Source organism: Colossoma macropomum, unplaced genomic scaffold, assembly GCF_904425465.1.
Source record: "Colossoma macropomum unplaced genomic scaffold, Colossoma_macropomum, whole genome shotgun sequence".
Classification (NCBI taxonomy): domain Eukaryota; kingdom Metazoa; phylum Chordata; class Actinopteri; order Characiformes; family Serrasalmidae; genus Colossoma; species Colossoma macropomum.
Window position 1 is genome coordinate 11,058,445 of NW_023494787.1, and position 22,882 is coordinate 11,081,326.

General features: G+C 37.7%; 2 protein-coding genes across 2 annotated transcripts; one reads left to right on the forward strand and one right to left on the reverse strand.

Moving 5' to 3' along the window:
- Positions 1-1,659: 1,659 nt before the first annotated feature.
- Positions 1,660-12,364, reverse strand: LOC118805364. Its single transcript, XM_036566112.1, has 2 exons — positions 12,282-12,364; positions 1,660-4,692 (listed from the first exon to the last, which is right to left on the reverse strand). The coding sequence occupies exon 2, from the start codon at positions 4,677-4,679 to the stop codon at positions 2,616-2,618; it is 2,064 nt and encodes a 687-aa protein (XP_036422005.1). The 5' UTR covers positions 4,680-4,692; positions 12,282-12,364; the 3' UTR covers positions 1,660-2,615.
- Positions 12,365-12,483: 119 nt separating this feature from the next.
- On the forward strand, positions 12,484-17,125 carry LOC118805028. Its single transcript, XM_036565631.1, has 4 exons — positions 12,484-12,523; positions 15,456-15,484; positions 15,671-16,155; positions 16,573-17,125. The coding sequence occupies exons 2-4, from the start codon at positions 15,462-15,464 to the stop codon at positions 17,082-17,084; spliced, it is 1,020 nt and encodes a 339-aa protein (XP_036421524.1). The 5' UTR covers positions 12,484-12,523; positions 15,456-15,461; the 3' UTR covers positions 17,085-17,125.
- The last annotated feature ends 5,757 nt before the right edge of the window (positions 17,126-22,882 follow it).

Below are 22,882 nucleotides of genomic sequence, written 5' to 3' on the forward strand. Positions count from 1 at the left end.
AGAAAAATACTTATTAGTTAATTAACAATGTAATAAGCAGCAGTTAGTACACAGATAATGAGTAAGTAAGCCACAAACTAACGACAAACTTAACTTATGACCTAACAGTGTACTTAATTACTAATTGATAAGTGCTTAATCAATTACTAAGTAATAGCTAATGCTTAATGAAGAGTTAACTAACAACTAAATAATGGGAAATTAATAGTTGATTATTATATAATTAATGATTGATTAGCGACCCTTAATGTAAAGCGTTACCAAATAATTAATTATGTTTATTCAGGACTCTGTAGGGCCTGATAACATTGCAGGGTTTGCAGCAGAGTTGAAGAGTTGGCAGACTCTCTGGTCAGCTTGAAAGACCACAGCCTTGCATTGTCACAGAGCCAAGTCATCTAATTACCCTTTGGTACGCTCTGAGTGACTATGACAAGGAGCGCACAGCGTATTCTCCACATGCTCAGGTCACTCTGAATAAAGGGCCTTTGAGCACAACAAAGAAAATTGTATCTCCAGGCGTGGAGTCAACAAGATGGTAAGTTTATATGCATAACTGTGCACATTAGCACTGCTCAAATCTGTAAATTAGCAATCATTGAAGTACAATAATGTTGTTTGTGTTATTTTTTTCCTCAGGTGTTTTCTTGGAGCGAACAGCCCAGCACAGTGGCCAGACTGCAACAGGGTTGTGGAAGCCATTTTTGTCAAGTTGTTTATGGACCTCATCACTCATGCTTGCATTAGATCCTTAGTAATGCATGTGATGCAGGAGACCACCATCCAGCTTCCTGAAGTTAATAGCCACATTGTCAAAGTGGTGAGTCAGTTTTCAAGTATAGTGAATTCTTGGGACTAGCTTATATAAAATTCATTTGACTGCACATCTGCTCTGTTTCTAACCAATGTGTTTGTTTGTGTGTGTTTTTGTAGGTCATCTAGGTGTACTCACTCACTGGTGTGCTTCCTCAGGGGCATAAGGCCTTGAGAACCACCACTGTCTGGTACTGTGGCTCAGCACTGCATGCTCCAGAAGGAAAGTCTCGCTGCTGACTCAACAGACAGCCCTCATGTCTTTGACAGCAAAGATCAGAAGATGTCTGATCTTTGGCTCCAGTCTGCCCTCGTCTGCACCTTTTCAGAAACATCTTTCTGCAGCTCCCCAGTGCCCTCCAGTCTCCACCAGCCTCTTTGCTAATCCACTGTCTCTACCTCAAGGCCAGGTTTATCTTTTAACTGGAGCTCACCCAGACAGCCATGTCCAGGTCCTTCCACCCAGGCTTTTCAGCTTTTAGAATTTTTTTAGATGATTTTAGGTAACTGTAATGTAAACTGTAATGTAAACCTTTTAAATTGATTCTCCTTTTCCAAAAAGGTGCAAAAACAAATCCCTGTGGTGTAACTGGTGGACACATCCACTCTCTGAGTGAAAGTTCTAAGTTTAATTTTCCACTATAATGAAGTCACCTCTGTGAGAATTAAATGCTCTACAATAAACGTGACCCACAAAACAATGAAGAATTTATGACAGCTATCTATATGTATGTTAATGTCTGTAGACAAGCATGTGCCAGGAATTCATATGTGATCAGATGAGTCTAATAGGCTGGAATGGACCATTTAGTCAAGTGTGATGCTTACATGTGCCTTTATTTATTGACCTTGTCTTTCACAGCAAGTTCCATAAAGGTTCAGTAAAGAAACAAATATGTTGATTCAGTTCAAATGATAGAAAAGGCTGCATAGGCATGTTAAATGAAGTTTTTAGGAAAAAAATGTGTTCATTCATTTCAGAGTATAGAAAACTGTATAGAAACATGACACCTGTGTTATATAAGTGTGGAACAGTCTGTGATGGGTATTATATCGCAGTTCTGCAATGGACAAATGAAGGAAGTACTGGGTGTTTCCTTCACCATTTGCATAGCATATTAACTATTATTAATAGTGCCTTAAACTAGACATACACGCACAGGCCTTGGTGCTCAGTGGGTAGCCATGTTATCTCTTGGCAAGACGGGCCTGGGTTTAATCCCCCAGGGCCCTCTCTGTGTGGAGCTTTCCCACAGTGCCTGTTTTCCCAGTGTCTGTATATTTCCAAAGACATGCAGTCAGGCCAGTTCTAATGTAATTATAATATACTGCCATCTAGTGAATTGTAAATTAAAAACAAACGTTTTAAACAGTCTGCTCTTCAACATATGCACTGTAGGACAATCAAATGAAATAATTAGATTAATTATGGAAATAAAGTGTAAGGCATAAAGACAAACATTTCCTCAATAAGGCATTCTCAAAATAAACTCTAAATAAAATCTTATTTTTATATGCACAGAAGCTTATTTATCAAACTGACTGAAAATATTATGTAGTAGTAGTACTATGTGTCTGTATATTCAGGTTTCACTTTCTTCCAAAACCAAATTAATCTGCCACACTATACAAATAACAGTGGCATAACTACCACAACCCATTATAAAGAGAATAATATGAAAAGCCAGGACAGTAGCACCTTTCAGATTATGTTTGTCCTGTAAGCAAAATTAATGTGGGGGAACTGAGGGAAATTAGTCATTACCAATGGCACAAAATGAGTATGAATTTTGCATACACATTCAATAATATTCTGCCTCCTCATCTTCTGTGAATCCCCTTTCAACAGCTGCTTGGATGCTCTTCATCTCTTCTGGAGCAGCAGGGGGAAGAATGGCCAGCAACTCTTTGTCAATCTTCTCCAGTCTTGAGTCAGTCTTCCTTTCAAACTCATTTTTATTCTTGAGAACAAGGCGTAAAATGCCTTTCTGAGCTTCATCACAGCCATTCTGTAACTGCAGACGCTCCTGTTCAAACTCTGGTTTTTCCTTGTCCATGGCCATAAGTTTCCCCAGTGAGCTGATACGATCCATGAGATACTTCTCAGACACTTCAGTGTAGGTTGCTGAGATCATGTGGACGAGGCTGGCAATGTTAGTGGCCTGAAAAGCTTGATTGTACAGCAGATCTTTGGAGAAGAGCTTTGAGTTGTAGGAAAGTGACTGAGTCTTCTCAGACGTGGAGGCAAAATCTTTGAGAGTTCTGTTCAGGCTGGTTTTCACAATGTTGGACACCATCTGAAAGAAGCGCACCATCTTCTCCCACTGCTCCTTCACTCTCCCCATGGCATCCATCCCTTTGACCAGCATTTGTATGGTGGTGTTAAAGTCTATCTCTTTGAATTTGCAGTTTCTCATGTCGATCAGAATTTCAGTCAGTTCCTTTTGGTTTTTCTCCATGTTCTCCACACTCTTCTCATAGGTCTCTCTGATCTTGTTCAGCTGAGCTCGGCTCTGCTCTATGCGGAACCTGGCATTCCCCGATGCTCTTTCTGAAGCCCTCGTCTTCTCAGATTTATTTTTCTCTTTCAACATCATTGGTGGCTTTGGAGTCAGGGAAGGTGTCTTTGTGAAATCCTTGCTCTTGCAGTCAAAACTGCAGGCTGATTCAGTCAGTTTTCTGATGTTGTTGATCAGCTCCTCTGTTTTGGCTTCCTCACATTTCCCATCTGATGCATATTTTGCCAGTTCTCCACAGATGTTAATGGCCTGTTCACACAATGTTTGGGCTCGCATCTTTGGTAGACATTGTGGGAAGTTTTCCAGGCTGCAATTGATTCTTTGAAACTGCTCTTTTATAAAATCTGTTTTTGCTGCTTTTTTCTTCCAATCATACAGTGTCTTCCAGTCAATGGTATTTTCCTGCACAAACATTTGAAGAAGCTCTGTGCACATCATGATTTCTGCAGACTTGCTATAGATATTTATTTCATCAACTCCATCTACAGTAGAGCCTTTTATGTGGTTCACTGTCTCTGCAATTTCTTTCGAAGCATTGCACATTTGTGCCACTGGCTCAGTCATCAATGTTGTCAGTCCATTCATTAAAAGTGTATAACTTTCAGTTACAGCTCCAACAAGATCCATAGCTATCATGTTCCATCCACTGGGTAGAGAATCCATTGCTTTATTGTAGATTTCTCGTGCTTCTGCTAGTTCCTGTTCCATGATTTTAACTGCCTTCTCAGAGCGTTTAGCAGCTTCTTCTGCTGACTGTTTTCTAATTTTATTCTCCTCCAGTTTCTTCTTGATTTCTTCCAGCTCTTCTCCGTAAAAGTGCTTAGCATTTAAACAGGCTTCCAGCAACTCTTGGATAATATTGATGACATCAGTGAACCGCTTTTCTGTTGATTCAGCCAGTTCAAGACAGTCATCAGCAATGGCACGAATGTTCTCCAGCTGGTCAGGAAGGTGGGCTTCAACAACCTCATCATTACCTTGGAAAAGTATCTTCACAGCAGTCTTCATGTAGTCTGGAACAGCCATGGTGTGGAGCCGAATCTGGTCCATGTTCTTGTGGGCCTCATTGAAAGCCCACCAGCCAGAGTTACACACTTGCATGAGACAGGCACGAAATGAATCTGGGTATTTGATGTACTTGTAGCCGTCCTTTGGTGGTTTTTTGTTGATGGAGAAATCAGTTTGTGAAGAGATGAAGACCAGCTCTCCCAGGATGGCTATGGAGAGCGGTGCAGGAGTCAGGTATTCCTCCCAGTTGGCATAAGGCTGCATCACAAGCTTGGTTTGGTTTCTCATCTCCTCAGCTGTGGTGAGACTTTGAGTAGTCTTCATAATTTTGGAATCCATTGCTTCTTTGTTTCTGTTTAATGAAATAGTAAAAAGGAAATAAATAAAAATAACTAAATATATTTTAAAATATTGTAGATTTTATTTAATGAACTTCTCATTGACTGGACACAGTTTACTTGGATAATTGATTGGTTACATCTTCTAGCATTTTTGTATTCACAACCACTTTTTCATTTTTATGTAAAATGTAGAATACATTTTCTCCATCATTAATGGTAGATATTATGGAGCCACTGAAAGGGCATGGTGTGTTTTTATTTAGCATAAATTTGGTGCATGCAATGTACATGTACATCATGTGCTTACAAATTACTATCAGGATATTCTTGTGTGCACACTGGATATTTTCAGGTGAGCATGAAATGTTATCGTATACTTACCACATACTATTAAGTGTACATTACATATTATTGAGGTGGCACCAGGTGAGCTCCAAACATTACTGTGCAAGCAAATATTAATCACTTGATAATATCTGGAGCTTATCTGACCCAAAATGTATCTGTTTGCACAAGCATTTTGCTAATATCAGTTTTGCCTGAGTCGCTACATGGGAGCCATCAGAGCTGCTAGAGTCACCAGAGCTCCATCTCCGTTGGCTGATCTGCACCATTTTGACCACCGTGGATGATGCTGCTGCTGCTGCTGCATAAACTCAAACTATCTAATTAAGTATTGCACCACCTGTTTTTTCCCCGTTTTGTATTCTAATATTTTATACTAGTGCTGTTTGCTGTCCGGTGTCGACCAGAGGAAGATGGGTTCCCCTTTTGAGTCTTGGTTCCTCTCAAGGTTTCTTCCTCTTGTTCTTAGAGAGTTTTTCCTTGCCACTGTCGCCACTGGCAATGCTCATGGGGGCTTGGACCCGGATTTTTCTGCGAAGCTGCTTTGTGACAACACCTCTTGTAAAAAGCGCTATTTAAATAAACTTTGACTTGACATTAAATATCTGATGGTCACTTAATAGTATCTGGTGCTTACTTAATGGTGTCTAGTGCTAATGTGACAGTATCTGATGCTCACCTAATGGTATCTGGTGCAGACATGATGATATCTGGTCCTCACTTGATAGCACCTGGTGCACACATGATATTATCTTATAGTATTTGGTGCGCACATTATCATGTTGTCTCACCTCAAACAACACCAGAGGGAGCAAATATACCTCAACTGTACACTGTAAAAACTACCTTGAATATCCAATAGCACACTCAAAGAGATGCCTCAAAAAACCTTTTAAAAAATTAAGTTACTGGAGGAACACTTGATAGCCAACAAGCTCTTGCAGGAACCTCTAACTACCTCACTGGGTTCCTTCAAGCACCATGCTTTAGCTATAGGTTTTTGGAGGAACCCTTTTCATTTCAGTGAGACCTCAAGCAAGTGGTTCCTAGAAGCACTTATAGGACTAGAAGGAGTTAAGAACCTTAAAATTTTGTAGGGGTTCCGCAAGGTCCTTGTGTATTCTGGCAGGTAACTTGCATAACCAAAAGGTTTCGTGAGCACCTACATCCAGTAAAAGCATGACTGAACTGGAATTTGCATGCGTGCATTTGAATCTTTTACTCTGTGTATAGGTTTTCTGGGACCCTCTGAATACTGATACTGGTGTTTCTTAAAATACTACACCGCTGCTTTTTGAATAATACAGTACACAGTAAATCAGTAAAAACAGTAAAAAGTTGAAAACAGAAACAAAATGTACAAGAGAGAGAAGCAGAAGAGACGGCATGCACAAGAGAGATAGACTGTACACGCATTGGCGAAGGAGTGCAGCAAAATGCATTTGGGAAATTTGTAATAGTTTGCAATATCTACTATATATACCAGCGTATATGGAGGACACCCTGTCCTGCACAATTCTGTGTTTTCCTTCCAAAACACACCTACTTCAACTGATGAAGGAGTTGTCAATTAGAAAATTAGTTGGATCAGGTGTGTTGGGAGCAGGGCAAACACTAAAATGTGCAGAGCAGGGGTCCTTAAGGACCAGGGTTGGGCACCACTGATATATACTGTACTTGGCCTGAAACCTGATATTTTGTTGGGCTATTTTCAACTATAAATGTGTTTATTTACTGTCTATTTGTTATTAGCATTCACCATTAAAGTTTGACCACGGTGCAAACAAAGCTCATTCTTTTGAAGTCTGTGGGTTAAAAAAGATGACGCACAAACTTTTTACCAAAAACTAACATCTCCTTGTCTTGTAAAAGGAAGGAAAAAGGGCTGTAACACAAAATAACACATAATAATAATCTTTAAAATCTTCTGTAGCTTCAATAAACATTCTGGACACAATTAGCATTTCTTAATTTGTATTTACAGCTTCTTAGTGTCCTACTGATTATCTGAAGCCTGTGAAGTTGTACAATCCTTAACAATCCTTAAATTCTTCCTAGTTGTAGTGCTTAACTCTGGCAACAGTAGTAGTAGGCCCCAAACCCTGAAATAAACTAAAGTTCTTTAATCGCTTAAACAGCCAAGGTTTTACTACACACAGGTCTATAACCTAAGAAAAGCTCAGCCAGTTTGCATTGAAGTCCCTGTAGTTTCTGAATAATAAGCCCTAGTATGTAATAAGCCTGGTATTTTAAGGGGTTAAAGAGTCAAGCCGTTTAAAAATTGTTCTTTGAAGCACCATGATGGATTAAATGGTTCCTCAAAGAATCTTGTACAAGTTCCTCAGAAAACTACTCTTTTCAGAAGGGTTACTGGATGTTTCTTTAAGGGTTCTTAAAGGGTTCTGCCAGTGTGGTGAGCTGAGGAACTCCAAAAGGTGCCTCAAGTACCCTTTTAATTTTTACAGTGTAGTTTGTTGCCTGCATGCTGGAGGAAGTCATAGGGCAAGAACTAACATTCGACCGCCCACCTGATCACCTGGACTCATTTCACTTGTGGCTCATTTCAATTACTATAATGACTGCCCCATGCAATCCTGTCTATGTCAGATTTTATCTGTTTCTCTCTGAATATTCATGTGCTTTACTCTGTCTGCATCATTGAATGTAGTCTACCAACACTTCAGGACAGCTACAACAGCAGGATGATGAGGTGCTCTGGACATTACTTCTTCCAGTGCACTTCCCTCTGGTAGAAGATTGAGAACCATCAAAACCAGCACAACCAGACCTGCTAACAGCTGTTTTCTCAGAGTTGTAGCACTCATCAACTATAATGGTCATCTCACACTTTAAACTTAAACTGAACCTAACAAACCTACTTGATTACAGTTTAACTCCTCTCTAACATCATGCTTATTTTCACAACTGTACAGAGGTTAATTTTTACAAATATCAATCTGTAATATTCTGACCTGTATGTATAGTTATTCATATCTGCACACATACAGATATTTACACATCTTTAGCTCCTCCACATTGGAACCTTTTTATTTTTTTTTCTTATTCTTTATTTTATTTATTGTATTTTTATTTTAACTGTCCCTTAAATAAATATTTGTTACTAGTCTATATGCTTGTCTGGTCTGGTTCAGTATGTTAAATGTGATAGTGTGCACTCATTAAGACAAATTGCTTGTTTATGTAACATAAAAATAGTGTAGCAGCAAAATAAAGTGATTCTGATTCTTAATGTTTCAGGTAAATATTTAGGTTAGTACACACTTGTTACCATAATATTACCATATCATTATCCACTTATTACTGATCTGTAAAGTGCTACCCAAAGTTTTCCTCTTTGTAGTAATACAAACATTTACAGCATCCCTAAAGCACATTGTTCATGCTCATTAATAGTGCAGGGGCTCTCTGGTGAGCAGACTGGGTACAACTAATCAATCTCCCACATGTATGGTACTTCTCTCAGCTCGATTGGCATGGCTACTTAAAGAGTTAAACAATTAGTGACCTGCACATTAATCAGCTTCAGCTGCCTTAATGTTCAGCACAAGAAATTTAGTCCCACTTTATTTAGGTAGATTATCGATAGATATTTCAATTATTAATAAACTTGTGAAACACAGATGATTCTCAACAGTGTTAGGATTAGAGTGAAGATAAGTATCAGGGTTAGCTTTAGGTGAGGGTAAGATTAAGATTATGGTTTGAGGTTAAGGTTACTAGTTTTATATTTTGCCTGCAATATTTTTTGACTGATATTCACTGAATATGACATGGGTGTTTAATGACTTTTGCATATAGTGGAGATTGTTACAAGTTAGCTCTGAAGTTTCAGAAAATATGTGACTCTGTGAAATGTGCCTTTTGAATGCCAGAACATATAGTGAAAAAGAACAATTGCACAAATTGCTTGTTTTACTTAAAAGCCAAGTAAAATGAAATGTAGATAACTAATTTTAGTGTTTAATAGTTACCATATAACTACCAGATTAGTAATGCTGTAATAGCATAATAGCATAAAGGTCAAATAGTCAAAGCATAAAAGAACTCACGTTTATTTGATTTTACAAGTTGTGTACCAAAAATACACTGAGCTACAAAAGCAACTGTCATAATATGTCACTTCACCCCACAAAGTCTTATGACAGAACCTAATGTCAAGAAAAACTCACCTGACATATATGTTATGCAGATGTGGAAAGTAGCAAATTACATTTACTCTCATTACTGTATTTGAGTACATTTTTTTCTGTAAAAGTACTATTTTGAGTAGACTTAAATCATAGTACTTTTACTTAAGTTTGTTTCTGAAAGAGTGCTTTGACTTCGCTACTTCAATTTTTAATAATACAGAATTACAGAGTAAATATACATTTGTAGTGCAGCTCATCAACAAATTAGAAGAAAGTCCACTTAAATTTAAAAGATTCAGTTCTGAAAGCCAATCAAAACATCTGCAAAAACATAAACTCTGATGAGTTCAGAGATGTCAGGTTTAGAGGGAAAAAAAATGATCCACACATAAACTTTGTTTATCTTATTTTGCAAATAAACTTAAGAAAATGGGATCATTGTAAGCTGCCAAATCTGCTTCTGGAAACTATTAAGATTCAGCTTTTCATAACTTAACTTTCACTCTGAGGAACCACTCAAAGCAGCGTTGCCCACATGTTGAACCTTGGAAGACTTGGTCAAGTTGACATAAAGGGGGTAAAAACTGTCAAAGAAAAATTGGAACTTGGAGACCTGTGTCAATCAAAGCACATTCCAAAGTAAAGACAGTGAGTAATGGTATTTGTCAAACCATCCAGCATTTTCACACATATCTAAAACCTGATTCTAATCTAATAGAAGGTCTACTATTTTTATGTGCAAGCCTGTGTTTGTGTGAATTGTGAGTGAAGTGCTATGCAAATAAACTTGCCTTGTCTTTGCTTATTTTTTTTATTTTATTTTTACATATAATTTTTATATTTTGTATTCTACTTAATGTAATTATTAAGAACAAAGATATTGGTCAATAAAGCTGTAATTATTTTTTATTAATATTTAAGCTTCTTCTCAGTTTGCTGCAGATATTCTGGCATGTTTGTTCCAACCTATAAAATAGAAATGATGACAAATTTAGAGACAACGAAACACATGGCAAACATTTTCCCTTCTTTACACTTCATCCAAAGTAATGTACCATATGCTGATAGAAAGTGGTGATCTAATGTGCGTCCCAAGTTTACTGGGTTAACTAACATTGGTTAGGTTATCTGTGTAATGTATTTGGTAGAATAATGTTAGCCACATACACATCACAAATAATTGATAATTACATGCTAATAATTACTTATATATTAGATAACTGCTCATTATACATTAGTAACTGATTAAGTACTTAATAATTAGTAATTGAGTACACTGTTAACTGATAGCTTAGTTTAGTATTCATTCACAGCTTATTTACCAATTGTTGCTTATTACAATGCTAATGAACTGATGTGTGTTTAATCATGAAAATAAATAACCGAAGAACTTATAAGTACTCATGTGTTAATCCTGTTAATGATCTGTTAATCCCATTAATGAATCTACTGATTTATTAATTTTACCAGAATGTCTACTATTTTATGTATAGACATTCTGGTAAAATTAATAAATCAGTAGATTATATATGCTATATATTGTTTATTGTTAGTAATTAATTACTCCTTTGTGTCCTTCCCACTAAAGTGACCATTCTTGTTATTAATTATTCTATGAACTCAATTAAGACTTGACTTGTTACTGATATCTTTTCTTGCTACTTGTTTTTGTGTCACCTCAAGTACAGAGGAATATATACATATAAATTTTCAATAAAAATGTATTCTAAATTAACTTGCACGTTAATTTCGACAACTACAATCACATCCTTCAAACTTGGACATCTTATGCAACAATGCAAAAAGTCTCTCATCAGATGTACTTAAAAAATTACTTTATGTGGTAACAAGCAATTGAACTAGTTTTATTCAACCTAAAAAAAATCACATTGATTGAAAGAATCATATTAAATAACTTTTTAGTATACAATTCTCAATTAATTTGCAACCCTTAATGTAAATTGCTACAGATTACTACAAAATAATATTCAGCTATAAATATTTACAAATGTCATATAAAGGGCTTCGGCTGCAAATGACCCTCTAGTAAGACAGTAGAAACAAACATTAAGGTGGGCTAACATTAACTAAGCTAATAAGTAGTAAAGTCTATATTATGAGTAGTAAAAAGCTTATGTTTCCTAGAAGTTGACTTACCGATTCCTGTTAGCTGTGACTCTTTGCTGTTGCCTTATGAGAAGCTGCTTAACCAACTCTGTTTAACCCGGCACTGTTACGATTTGAAAATAAACCCTTCGGATTGGTTGCTATTGACACACAGTCACTAGCCCAGCAGCTGGGCTCCCCAAAAACTACTCAGCACTGTGGAAATAATCTAACAAATTTAATGAACAGGGAACAGGACAACAAATGTGTCCTGAAAATTGTGAAAGCATAAAAATTAAGGCTTAATTTTGGTGTTATTGTAAGCTTCTGTGCACAGCTAACAGTGTATTGGATTGTTATTGCCCCAGATATTTCAAATACAGTTCTTTCATTTTCATAACAGAAACAACAAAGAAACACTCACTTGCAGTGAGCAGAAAGATCTGTGCAGCAGAATGCGGTGAGAAAAAGTGCTAATGGACATGTAGTGAGAGTAATATCGTATAATGTTACACATAAGGAAAATAAGAGATGTGTCCCTCAATGATGTCCAAAACATTGGAATACTTTGGTATTAAACATAAAACATTTTTTTGCTGTGCACCAAGCATTTATGTAGATGAGTTGTTCTAAGCGCTGGTTATGGAAAATCCCCCATGCAGCAATTTTTTGTGTTTTCCTCGCTCCCATCACACCTGCAACTAAACAGGGCCCCATTTCCCAAAACCATCTTAGTTTTAGGATCATCTTAACTAGTAAAGAAAGTGTCCAGTGTCGCTCTACCATTTGAAAATGATTTCAGCTGTAGATTTTCTTTTGCATTTTTTTCTTTTTAACCTGAAAAGAGCCTACTCTTTGAGTCTTCAGAAATGTGGAAAAAATATGGAACACAAAAAAAGCCAAGCAACATCTATTTTCAATGATGGCTAGTCATGGCAAACAGACCTGTTCTATTCATGAAGCTGTCAATGCCTTTTTAATTAAATCAGCTGTCCTACCTTGATATATCAGTTATTTTCAGTGAAGGTGTGGATGAAGTTCTCTCAGCTCTGCTGATCTGAATGGAAGAGAAGGAATGAAGAATAAAGAAAAGCCACAGTGTATTTATTACCTGAAGGATCAAAAAGCCCAGCCCACCAACAGAGCTATGCTGCTGCACTTTCAAATAAGGAGCTATTCATCCTCATGTATACTAATCATCGAAGGTGGACTATTACATGTCTGATAGGACTAACAGGAGGTAAGATTTCATAATTCAAACTGATTGCCTGCATCACAAAAATGTTTTTCTGTTGATAGGATAATTAGTATTTTTCTTATTTCTAGCTCTTTAGAATGCTGTAAATATAGAGATTTTTTTATTCAAAGTTTGCATGCAACAACATTATAGATTTAATAAGAATGTAAAATAAACATATTTGAGGGGAAAGCCATTAAATAGTTTTAAAAGGATTTCCTTTAATCAATCATCAAGGAGTAGAAAGTAAATATTCATATGCAAATATTACAAACATTTGCAAAAACGAAAATAATAATTACATTTGACCAATGCCATGAAAAACTTTGGATCCTAATAGAATGGAATGGCGGTTGTGAATGTGTGAGTGGAAAAAGTCTGGAAAACTATCACATAATGTTACAGTTCAAGCCCAGAATGTTTAATCCTAGAATTATAATTCCAAGATAAATCCCATGTAGAAACCATTATCTATATGAGTAAAGGAACATGAAGTTCACAACAAAATTCCTTGCGATGGTTGTAAATCTCTGACCTGAAAGTAATTCTGTTCACTTTTTATTTATGTATTTATTAATTTTATTTTTTTTTGGTAAAATTGAAAGTACACTGAATACCAAAATGTTACTGGTAAAACAATTTAAACAATAGGGGAATATATAAAGTAATACATTCTCAGCACATTTATTTTTAAGAGGTGCAAATGTGACACATTTCATTTATTTATTTATATCTGTGCAACTGAAAACTTTGAAGGTAATGCATGTACTTTTCAATAGAATACTTTTAAGCATTAATAGCTTCTTAAAATACTAAAACTAAGATAATACTAAAACTAAAACAATACCACAACCCCAATTCCAATTCCCAAAGTTAGGACACTGTGTAAAAAGTAAATAAAGTTAAATAAAATCATAATGCAATGATTTGCTAATCTTATAGACTCATATTGTATTCACAATAGAACACTTATCAGATGTTGAAAATTACACATTTTACCATTTCATAAAAAACATTACTCATTTAGAACTTGATGGCAGCAACGCATCTCAAAAAAGTTGAGACAGGGCCACGTCTACCATTGTGTAGCTTCCCCTCGTCTTTTAACAGTCTGTAAACATCTGGGAAGTGAAGAGACCAATTGCTGGAGTTTTGGGAAAGGAATGTTGTACCATTCTTGTCTGATGTAGGATTCTGGCTGCTCAACAGTCCTGGATCTTCTTTGCCAGATTTTTCATTTCATGATGTGCCAAATGTTTTCACCAATAGACTGCAGAAAGACCGGTTCAGCACCTGGACTCTTCTTCTGCACAGCCATGCTGTTGTTGTGGATGCAGTATGTGGTTTAGCATTGTCTTGCTGAAATATGCAAGGCCTTCCCTGAAAGAGACGCTGTCTGGATGGCAGCATATGTTGTTCTAAAACCTCTATATACTGTTCAGCATTGATAGTGCCTTTCCAGATGTGTAAACTGCTCACGCCATAGGCACTAATGCAACCCCATACCATCAGAGATGGAGGCTTTTGAATTATGCGCTGATAACAAGCTGGATGGTCCCTCTACTGTTAAGTCCACAGGACACAGCGCCCGTGGTTTCCAAAAAAAAAAAAATTCAAATTTTGATTCAGCTGACCACAGAACAGTTTTCAATTTTGCCTCAGTCCATTATAAATGAGCTTTGGCCGAGAGAAGATGGCAGTTTTTCTCGATCGTGTTGACATACGGCTTCTTCTTTGCATGATACAGTTTTCACTTGCATTTGTGGACTGCACAGTGAACTGTGTTCACAGACTATGATTTCTGGTAGTGTTCCTGAGCCCATGCAGTGATTTCCAATACAGAATAATGCCTGATGATTTCAATGCAGTGCCACCTGAGGGCCCGAAGATCACAGATATTCAATGTTGACTGTCGATCTTGTCCCTTGTGTACAGAGATTTCTCCAGATTCGCTGAATCTTCTGATGATATTATATACTGTTTTACGTTGAGGAACATTTTTCTGAAATTATTCCACAATTTTTTGACACAGTTTTTCATAGATTGGTGAACCTCTGCCCATCTTTGCTTCTGAGAGTCTCTGTCTCTCTAAAATGCTGTTTTTATATCCAGTCATGTGAGTTAGTTGCAAATTGTTCCTCCAGCTGTTTTTTTATTAGGACCACTTACTTTTGTTGCCCCGTCCCAACTTTTTTGAGATGGATTGCTGCCATCAAGTTCTGAATGAATTAATATTTTTCATGAAAATGGTCAAATGTCTCACTTTCAACGTCTGATCTGTGCTCTATGTTCTGTTGTGAATACAATATGGCTCTATGAGATTTTCAAATCAAAACATTCTGTTTTTATTTACATTTATTTTCATTTTACACAGTGTCCCAACTTTTTTGGAACTGGGGTTGTAACACAAATTGTTAGACTATCTGTCCATACAAACGTACAGAATGAATCGGCTTTTGCTTACTTTGGGCTTGAAGAATGCCAGAGGAAGTTGAATGCTTATATCTGCACACATGTAGAAGTGGGAGCCCTCACTGGGTTCCTCATAAACAATAAAACTTCTGCATTTTATTGTTTTTATAATGCTACACACTGCTCACGTGCTTTGTCAATGAATAGATCAATGGAGACAGATAGGGGATCTGGATTGATTATTATTAAAATCACAATCTAATCTAACATTTTTTAAACTGATTTAGTTGAATGGCAATGGATCACAATGGATTAATCAATGTTTAGACCATTAGTCCTTGAAATGGAATGTTTGCGTATTCACAGCTCATTGGGGCTTTCCAGAAAGGAACATGTTAGTGCCTGCAGCAGGTCCCACTGCTAGGTGTGCGATCATAATAGTTCATCTAGCTTGTTTTGCAACTAGATTTTATTAAGAATTTTTATTAATTACACATTTACTTTCTGCTTTTCTTCTCCTCAGATCACCATGAGCCAAATCTGTTCTTCTGAGTAAGTAGAATAAAAACATATGCAAATAATAAGAGAAACATGCCTTTTACATTTAAAATAAATAAGTGACTTTAAAAGTAATTAATTTTAAATGAATTATACCAGTTATTTAAGATTTCAAATCCAAAAAATTGCTTTCTAAATGAATGCTCTTTATTCTTTATCTTTTTATGTTTTTCTCTACAGTCTTTTGAGAAAGGACTCAGTTACAGAAGTTCTTGTGCCTCTGGAAAATGGCCTTTGCTCCATCAACAGAATCTACGATGCCCTCATTGATGCACCTGTAGATTCCTTTAGTGGGCAGTGCTCCAACTTCAACTACATCAGAGAGCAGATTGTGCAGGCCCAGCAGAACTTAGAGCAGTCAGAAAATGCAGCCAATACAGGGCTGAAGTTTCTGGATGAAAAAATTGAGATTCTTACACAACAGGAGGGAAAACTTCAACGAGAGATGAGTGATGCAGAACTCACCTTAGGCAACTTGAGAACTGAGCAGACATCTAATGTGAACTTAATGAAAATGTCTCAAGGCGCTCTGGAGCAGGCCAGAACAAATCTGAATTCAACAAGACGCACACTGCGGAGGCAGGAGGAGAGGAGACGAAATGCTGCAATCGTCACAGGTGTAGGAGCGGGATTGTTCGCTGTACCACTTGTTGGATTGATTGCTGGTGAGACTTCTCATATGGTGTACTCCGTGGGGTCAAGCTGAGCAGGCTTCCTGCCAAAGCTAAGGCTGAACTGATGTGCAGTCTCTTATCCTTATGCAGGAATGTGGGACAGGGGACATCACTGTATCTTTAATAAACTTAACATAATAAAACAAAAGTTTATGATAACAAAAACACAAATTATTAATTTTACTTTGATTTCATATTAATTTTGAAATACTTATGTATGATTCAAGCTTATGTGTCCATGTCCCTCCCTCAAAATGGACAAGCAGAACAGTGCAATTGTTTTTTTTTTTTTGTGCAAAACACCCCCCACACTCCCACTCCCATGGTGGAATGTATTCTCTTTTGCAAGCTTAAACTTTATTTGTGAGAGATATGCCTACACATTTTGTTTCTTTTCTCTGCATGCAGGTCCTGTCGTGGTAGTTGCTGGAATAGTGGAATTGACTCAAGCTTCACACGCTGTAGATGCAGCTGAAAAGGAGGTGAGCAGCTGTGAGTGTCAAGTCGAAACGTTCAGAATAAAGGTATCTGAATATGAATCGAAGATTTCTCAGACTGAGCACAACATCAAACAGCAACATGCAAAAATGGAGCAGATCCGTAAAGAAATCCAAGAAGGAAAGAAACAGAGAGCGTCTGTAGCTGAGTTCCAGGAGAAAGTGAGAAGAGCCGTCCGTGTCCTGAGTGGTCTGAGTGGGAAGGCTAGTGTGGCTGAAGTTCAGACTCGCAGATTCATCCTCCAGGAGTCAGTGATGAAGGTGATGGAGGATCTGATTAAGGCAGCAGGAGAAATCACAGGGAATCAGCCCCTCTGTAATGAACGCATACCAAGACTCATCGATGTGATGAGGGAGAACAACAGAAAGCTGGCAGCCATCTGTGATTCCCTCAACATTGTTGAAGATAAGAGCTACTACTGACAGATATGCAGATGCACATCTGAATAGAGCTCATAATTACAGATAACTGAGAGCTTTGTTCAACAATTTTAAATTTGTTCAAATTTCTTTGTTTAATAATTTCAAATTAACGTTTATCAGCTCCCAGTTTAGTCGGTTGAGTCAAGTTCAGTTACATCAGAGTAAATTATGCTTAGCAACTTAAACATTGGTGATTTATCTATGTGGAATGCTAAAATGCTAAAATTGTACTCCGTACAAACACTGCAATAAACCAGTTTTATCATTTCACATTTTTGTTGGTGTGTGTTGATAAAAATAAAATTAAATTAAGACTGCATCCAAAAATCCATTACTGTATGCAGTACTATTGGTGATGTAGTATGCAGTTTTGGAAGTGTTCTATGCCTTCAGAGACGCCCTGATGATTTCTAGAAACTAAAAATATATGTGCATAATTTCATTTAATAGCACCTTTAGTTACAAAATGTATTGTATGTAATATATAATAAAATAATCATATATATCTCAGCACGTACAAGTTTTAGTTTGAAACAAACGGTTAAAATCTTGAAATAGTAAATTGTCCAATCTGCTGTTTTTGAAGGGGATTTATCATGATTTCATAGTACTTCTGAGCAAGGTAAGAAGAACAGGACATAAATTTTACATTTAAAGATAAATTAATACCTTTCATTGGGATTAGTTTCAAATTAATTAATAATTAATAATAATAATAATAATTGTATTTATATAGCACTTTTCATGCCGGTGGCAGCTCAAAGTGCTTTACAGACAGGTGATATAACATAGTTATAGAAAAGATCATTAGTACTTAATTAGAATCAGAAGAAAATGAAGAAGATTAAACTACAAGATAAACACCACGAGACCTTCAGTTGTAGTTAAATGCTAATTTAAAGAGATACATTTTTAGATGCTTCTTAAAAGTGAGCACTGAGCTTGACTGTCTAATAAAAGGTGGAATTGAGTTCCTTGAAATCTGTCCTGAATGATACAGGCAGCCAGTGCAGTTCTTTCAAAACGGGAGTGATGTGATCTCTCTTTTTTGTTTTTGTTAGGATGCGCGCTGCTGCATTATGTACAAGTTGTAAGGGATGTGTAGTTTTCTTAGGAAGTCCAGCAAGAAGAGCATTACAGTAATAAACTCTGCTTGTAACAAATGCATGAACAAGTTTCTCTGTATCGCTCTGAGATAGAAAAGGCCGAACTTTAGCGATATTTCTTTAAAAGCTACTTTAGTGACCGTGTTTACATGTGGGGTAAAACCAAGCTCAGAGTCTAAGATCACACCCAGGTTTCGTACTTCAGGTTCGGTAGATGAAGCTAAAGAACCAAGTTTCTCAAAAATCATTTTTCTCAGAGTTTCTGTACCAACAATCAGTAATTCAGTTTTTTCATGATTTAATTGTAGAAAATTTTGCGACATCCACCGAGAAATATCTGACACACAGCTGGTTAGTCTGTCTACAGAGTCTTGATCTTCAGAAGGAATAAAAATGTATAACTGGGTGTCATCAGCATAGCTATGACAATTTATACTATGTTTCCCAATAACATCACCTAGAGGTAGCATGTACAAAGAGAAAAGCAAAGGCCCTAAGACTGAACCTTGGGGGACTCCACAAGAAACGGCAAATCGTTTTGATGAATGATTTCCAAGTGAAACCATGAACTGCCTATTACTTAAATATGATTTAAACCATTCTAAAACTGTGCCTGAGAGGCCGACCCAGCATTCAAGACGCTGGAGTAAAATCTTGTGGTCAACGGTATCAAAGCCTGCACTAAGATCTAATAAAACCAAAATAGAAGGATTTTGTGCATCAGTGCTGAGCCTGAGGTCATTCATAACACGAATCAATACTGTCTCTGTACTATGGTTAGAATGAAAACCTGACTGAAACTTCTCATATAAATTGTTTGATATTAGATACACATTTAGTTGTTTGAAAACAACTTTACTTAGAAAAGGTAGGTTTGAAATCAGTCTAAAATTGTTTAGTATGGAAGGATCCATGCTACTCTTTTTTTAGCAGAGGCTTCACCAGGGCAGTTTTGAAAGCATCTGGAAAAACACCTGTTGACAGAGAACAATTTACAATAGTTAAAACATCATTGTGCACACAATCAAAAACCATCTTAAGGAATGAAGTAGGAACAGGGTCAAGATCACATGTGGATGAACTTAGTTTGTTTAAAATAGTTGTGAGCTCCTCATAGTTGATAACAGAGAAATATGTCATTACTGATGTAGGTGACCTATCAGGAACATTATAGGAGCTTGTTTGAGTCTGCTGAGCTACACCCTGTCGTATCAGATCTATTTTATTTTGGAAATGAATTGCGAACTCTTCACAGATTTGAGAAGATAAATCATTAAATGCACTAGCAGAGAAGTTAGGGTTAATTAGTCGGTCTATAGTGGAAAAAAGGTTTTTGGTATTATTTTTGTGTCTATTGATTACACTAGAGAGATATGACTGTCTGGATATTTTCATAGCATTATTATAGACTGAGATCTGCTCTTTGAGAATATCATAGTGTACCTGCAGTTTAGTTTTCCTCCATAAGCGCTCTGATTTACGACAATTTCTCTTAAGCTGGCGTATTTCCGCATTCATCCATGGATTTTTAAGAGTGCGCGAGCTTTTCTTCCTTTTTATTGGGGCGAGAAGGTCAAGGCTTTCCCGTAATCTAGCACTTAGATCAGAGACTAGATCATTACTGGATGGAGTCGTATCTGTATTCGCTGAACTATTATAAACAGTTTTAAACTTCTCAACTGTTTCTGAGTCAATGTACCGTGTTTTAAAGTAACTTTCAGGTACTTTCTTCTTTACTTCTAAATTGATTTGAAAGAAAATACAGAAGTGATCTGAGAAGAAAACATCCGAGATTTGAGACACCTTTGTTTTTAAACCTTCAGTGATGAGCAGATCCAGGATGTGACCTAGCTTGTGGGTAGAGCTGCCCACATGCTGCTCCAAATCAAATGTCTCTAGAAGTCTAATGAATTCTAATGCATTACTATCTGAAGGACTATCGATATGTAAGTTAAAGTCCCCAGACAGAAGAATCTTATCATAGTTTGTGGACGCTACTGATAATAATTCCACAATTTCTGACAAATTTACTATTTTGCTTTGGAGGTCTGTATATTACAATTATTAACACAGGTGTATCATTAAAAAGGTTGATTGCAACATACTCAAAAGACATGAATTCACCAATAGAGGTACTTTTGCAGATAAAGTCACTATTATAAATGCAGGCCACTCCTCCTCCTCTGTCTTACTGTATGCATAAATCTGTAGTTTTCAGGAGCAGCTTCAAGTAAAGTTGCTGTGCCATTATCACTGAGCCATGTTTCAGACAGAAATATAAAATCCAGCTTATGCTCCTTGATAAGATCTCGAATCAGCAGGGTTTTGTTATTTAGTGACCTTACATTGAGTAGAGCAAGGTTTAATTCTCTGCTAGTTACACTATGTGTTTAGGGGGGACTGGTCTTTTTAAGGTCTACGCAAATTAAATTATCAGGGTTTTGACCGCACACGTTTTTCTTAGATTTTTTAATTACACAGGGTTTGATGACTCTGTGGAAGTATTAATGGTGGGAGGAGGAAAGATGCCGGGGGCAGGTGTGTAGACAGAGAGCTTTTTCTTTATTCACAACGCAAAAACAAAATACTCGGCTTTTCAGCCCACAAAGACAAGACGCTTGCTGGGACTTTTCAGTCCTTTCTGTCCACCTTTTTTTCCCTGATCCGTTCAGGTCAGTTCAGTCCGGTTCGGTTTAGCTTAGCTCTCGTGGTCTCCTTCTCTCTCTGGGCTCTGCCGCCTACTGAAGGAAGAGATTGCCTATAAGTAGGCAGGCAAAAACAAGGCACAGGTGGACATAATCAGCTAGTTAGCCCGCTGGTTCAGCCCGACCGGCTTCTCCATCCCACATTCGACGCTTGGCCACGCCCCCTTCTCCACAGACTCTAATGACGTTTTTGGAGCAAAATCTTCCTACACAACTAGCTTTAGTGTTGAGACAGCAGAAACAGAGAGGAATGGTAGCAGTTAAGGGGACATTGTCTATCTCATTAAAGGCACTTACCTGTCTCCTGATGATTCTACTTACCCGTCCATTGTCTACTACATTTAAGTCCAGTCAGACCTGGTGTAGTACTTTCTCGATATTCCCGGATAAGATAACAGACCCATGGTGGCTCGGATGTAGTCCGTCCCTGCGGTAGAATGCCAGTCGCTCCCAGAAAACACTCCAGTTGCTCACGTAGCCGACGCCGTTGTTCTTACACCAGCCTTGGAGCCAGCAATGCAGCACGTAGAGCCTGCTGAACACTTCGCTTCCTCTCCGGTAGGTGGGCAGCAGTCCCGAGATGACGACCCTGGCTTTGGTTCTCTTCTTAAGGTTGTCTAGAAGTAATCTGAAATGCTCCTTGAGGACTTCGCTCTGACGGGATGAGATGTCATTCACCCCTGCGTGAATTACTACAGTGCTGACGCCCCCGTGTTTGCTCAGAGCCGTGGGAAACCGCTTGGAAATATCCAAGACCCGGGCACCTGGAAAACACCAGACAGCTGAATTACTTCCAGAGCAAGTTACTTTAAGATGTCTTACTATTGAATCTCCAATTAGAATAACACTCTCCTGACTCTCTCTCCGAGGCACTGAAACAGGCGACGAGCTAAGGGCTTCAAACTAGTAGTGATCCATCCGGTGGAGTAGAAGTCGCCACCGGGCTTGGTCTTAAAACAGCCGCGCAGGACGCGTCCCAGGTTGCTTCAAAACGGATTTTCCGCTCGTGGAGCTCAGTCTGCCGCTTTAGGAGAGCCCTGATTTGCTGATCCAACTGCAGCAGCTCCCTGCTCAGCATATGGAGCTCGCATTCAGTGGCAGCCGCCATTTTGTCAGAGTCCAAACCGAGAAATAAGGGTTAGTTAGAACTGAAAACAAAAAACAATGTTGTAAGGGTAACGCAATAAGACACAGAATAGGTATTTAGTTAAAGCAGGTAAACAGAAGGGTTAATAGCAAGATAAAAGAGCAAAAAATAGCAGTAAACGAGCAAACCCAAACGTGCGATTTTGCAAAGAATCGTTCATTGAGAACCACATCACTGTAATGCGCTCATATTAGCAGCTGAGCACCAGATACTATTTAATAAGCACCAGATGTTCAATACCACTAGAACATAGAAGAACTTCCTACAGTTTGTACTGGTTTGTCTTCATATAACAACATGGAATAGGCTGCCCTGACAATACTGACAACTGTTGATACAGTAGCAAACAACAGCTGCTTTCAAAATGTATATATTTTGGAAAAGGCTATTTAATAGCAATGCATACAGTACATCTAATTTGTATTTTCATGGGAGCCCTAGGCTACAACTACATTAGAGAGCAGATTGTGCAGGCTGAGCAGAACCTCAAGCAGTCAGAACACACAGCCACTACAGAGCTGAAGAGTCTGGATAGAAGCACTGACGGATAGAAGCACTTACATGAGGGGAAACTTGAATGAGAGATGAGCCATTCAAAATGTACCTTAGGCAACTTGGCAACAGAGCAGATGTATGATGAGAACTTAATGAAAATGTCTCAAGGCGCTTTAGAGCAGGCCAGAACAAATATGAAAAGACACACTTCACAGGCAGGAAGGGATGATACACAATGCTGAGATCGTGACAGGTGTAGGAGTATGATTGCTTGTTATACCAGAATCATGCCTGATTTCAAAGCAGTGCCACTTGAGGGCCCGAAGATCATCAGCATCTAATATT

Bases quoted from the DNA above. Each gene is read 5' to 3' on its own strand.
- LOC118805028 (XM_036565631.1), top strand. From the start codon at position 15,462: ATGAGCCAAATCTGTTCTTCTGA. The intron at 15,485-15,670 runs GTAAGTAGAATA...TTTTCTCTACAG, and splicing joins AGCCAAATCTGTTCTTCTGA to TCTTTTGAGAAAGGACTCAG. The intron at 16,156-16,572 runs GTGAGACTTCTC...CTCTGCATGCAG, and splicing joins ACTTGTTGGATTGATTGCTG to GTCCTGTCGTGGTAGTTGCT.
- LOC118805364 (XM_036566112.1), bottom strand. From the start codon at position 4,679: ATGGATTCCAAAATTATGAAGACTACTCAAAGTCTCACCACAGCTGAG.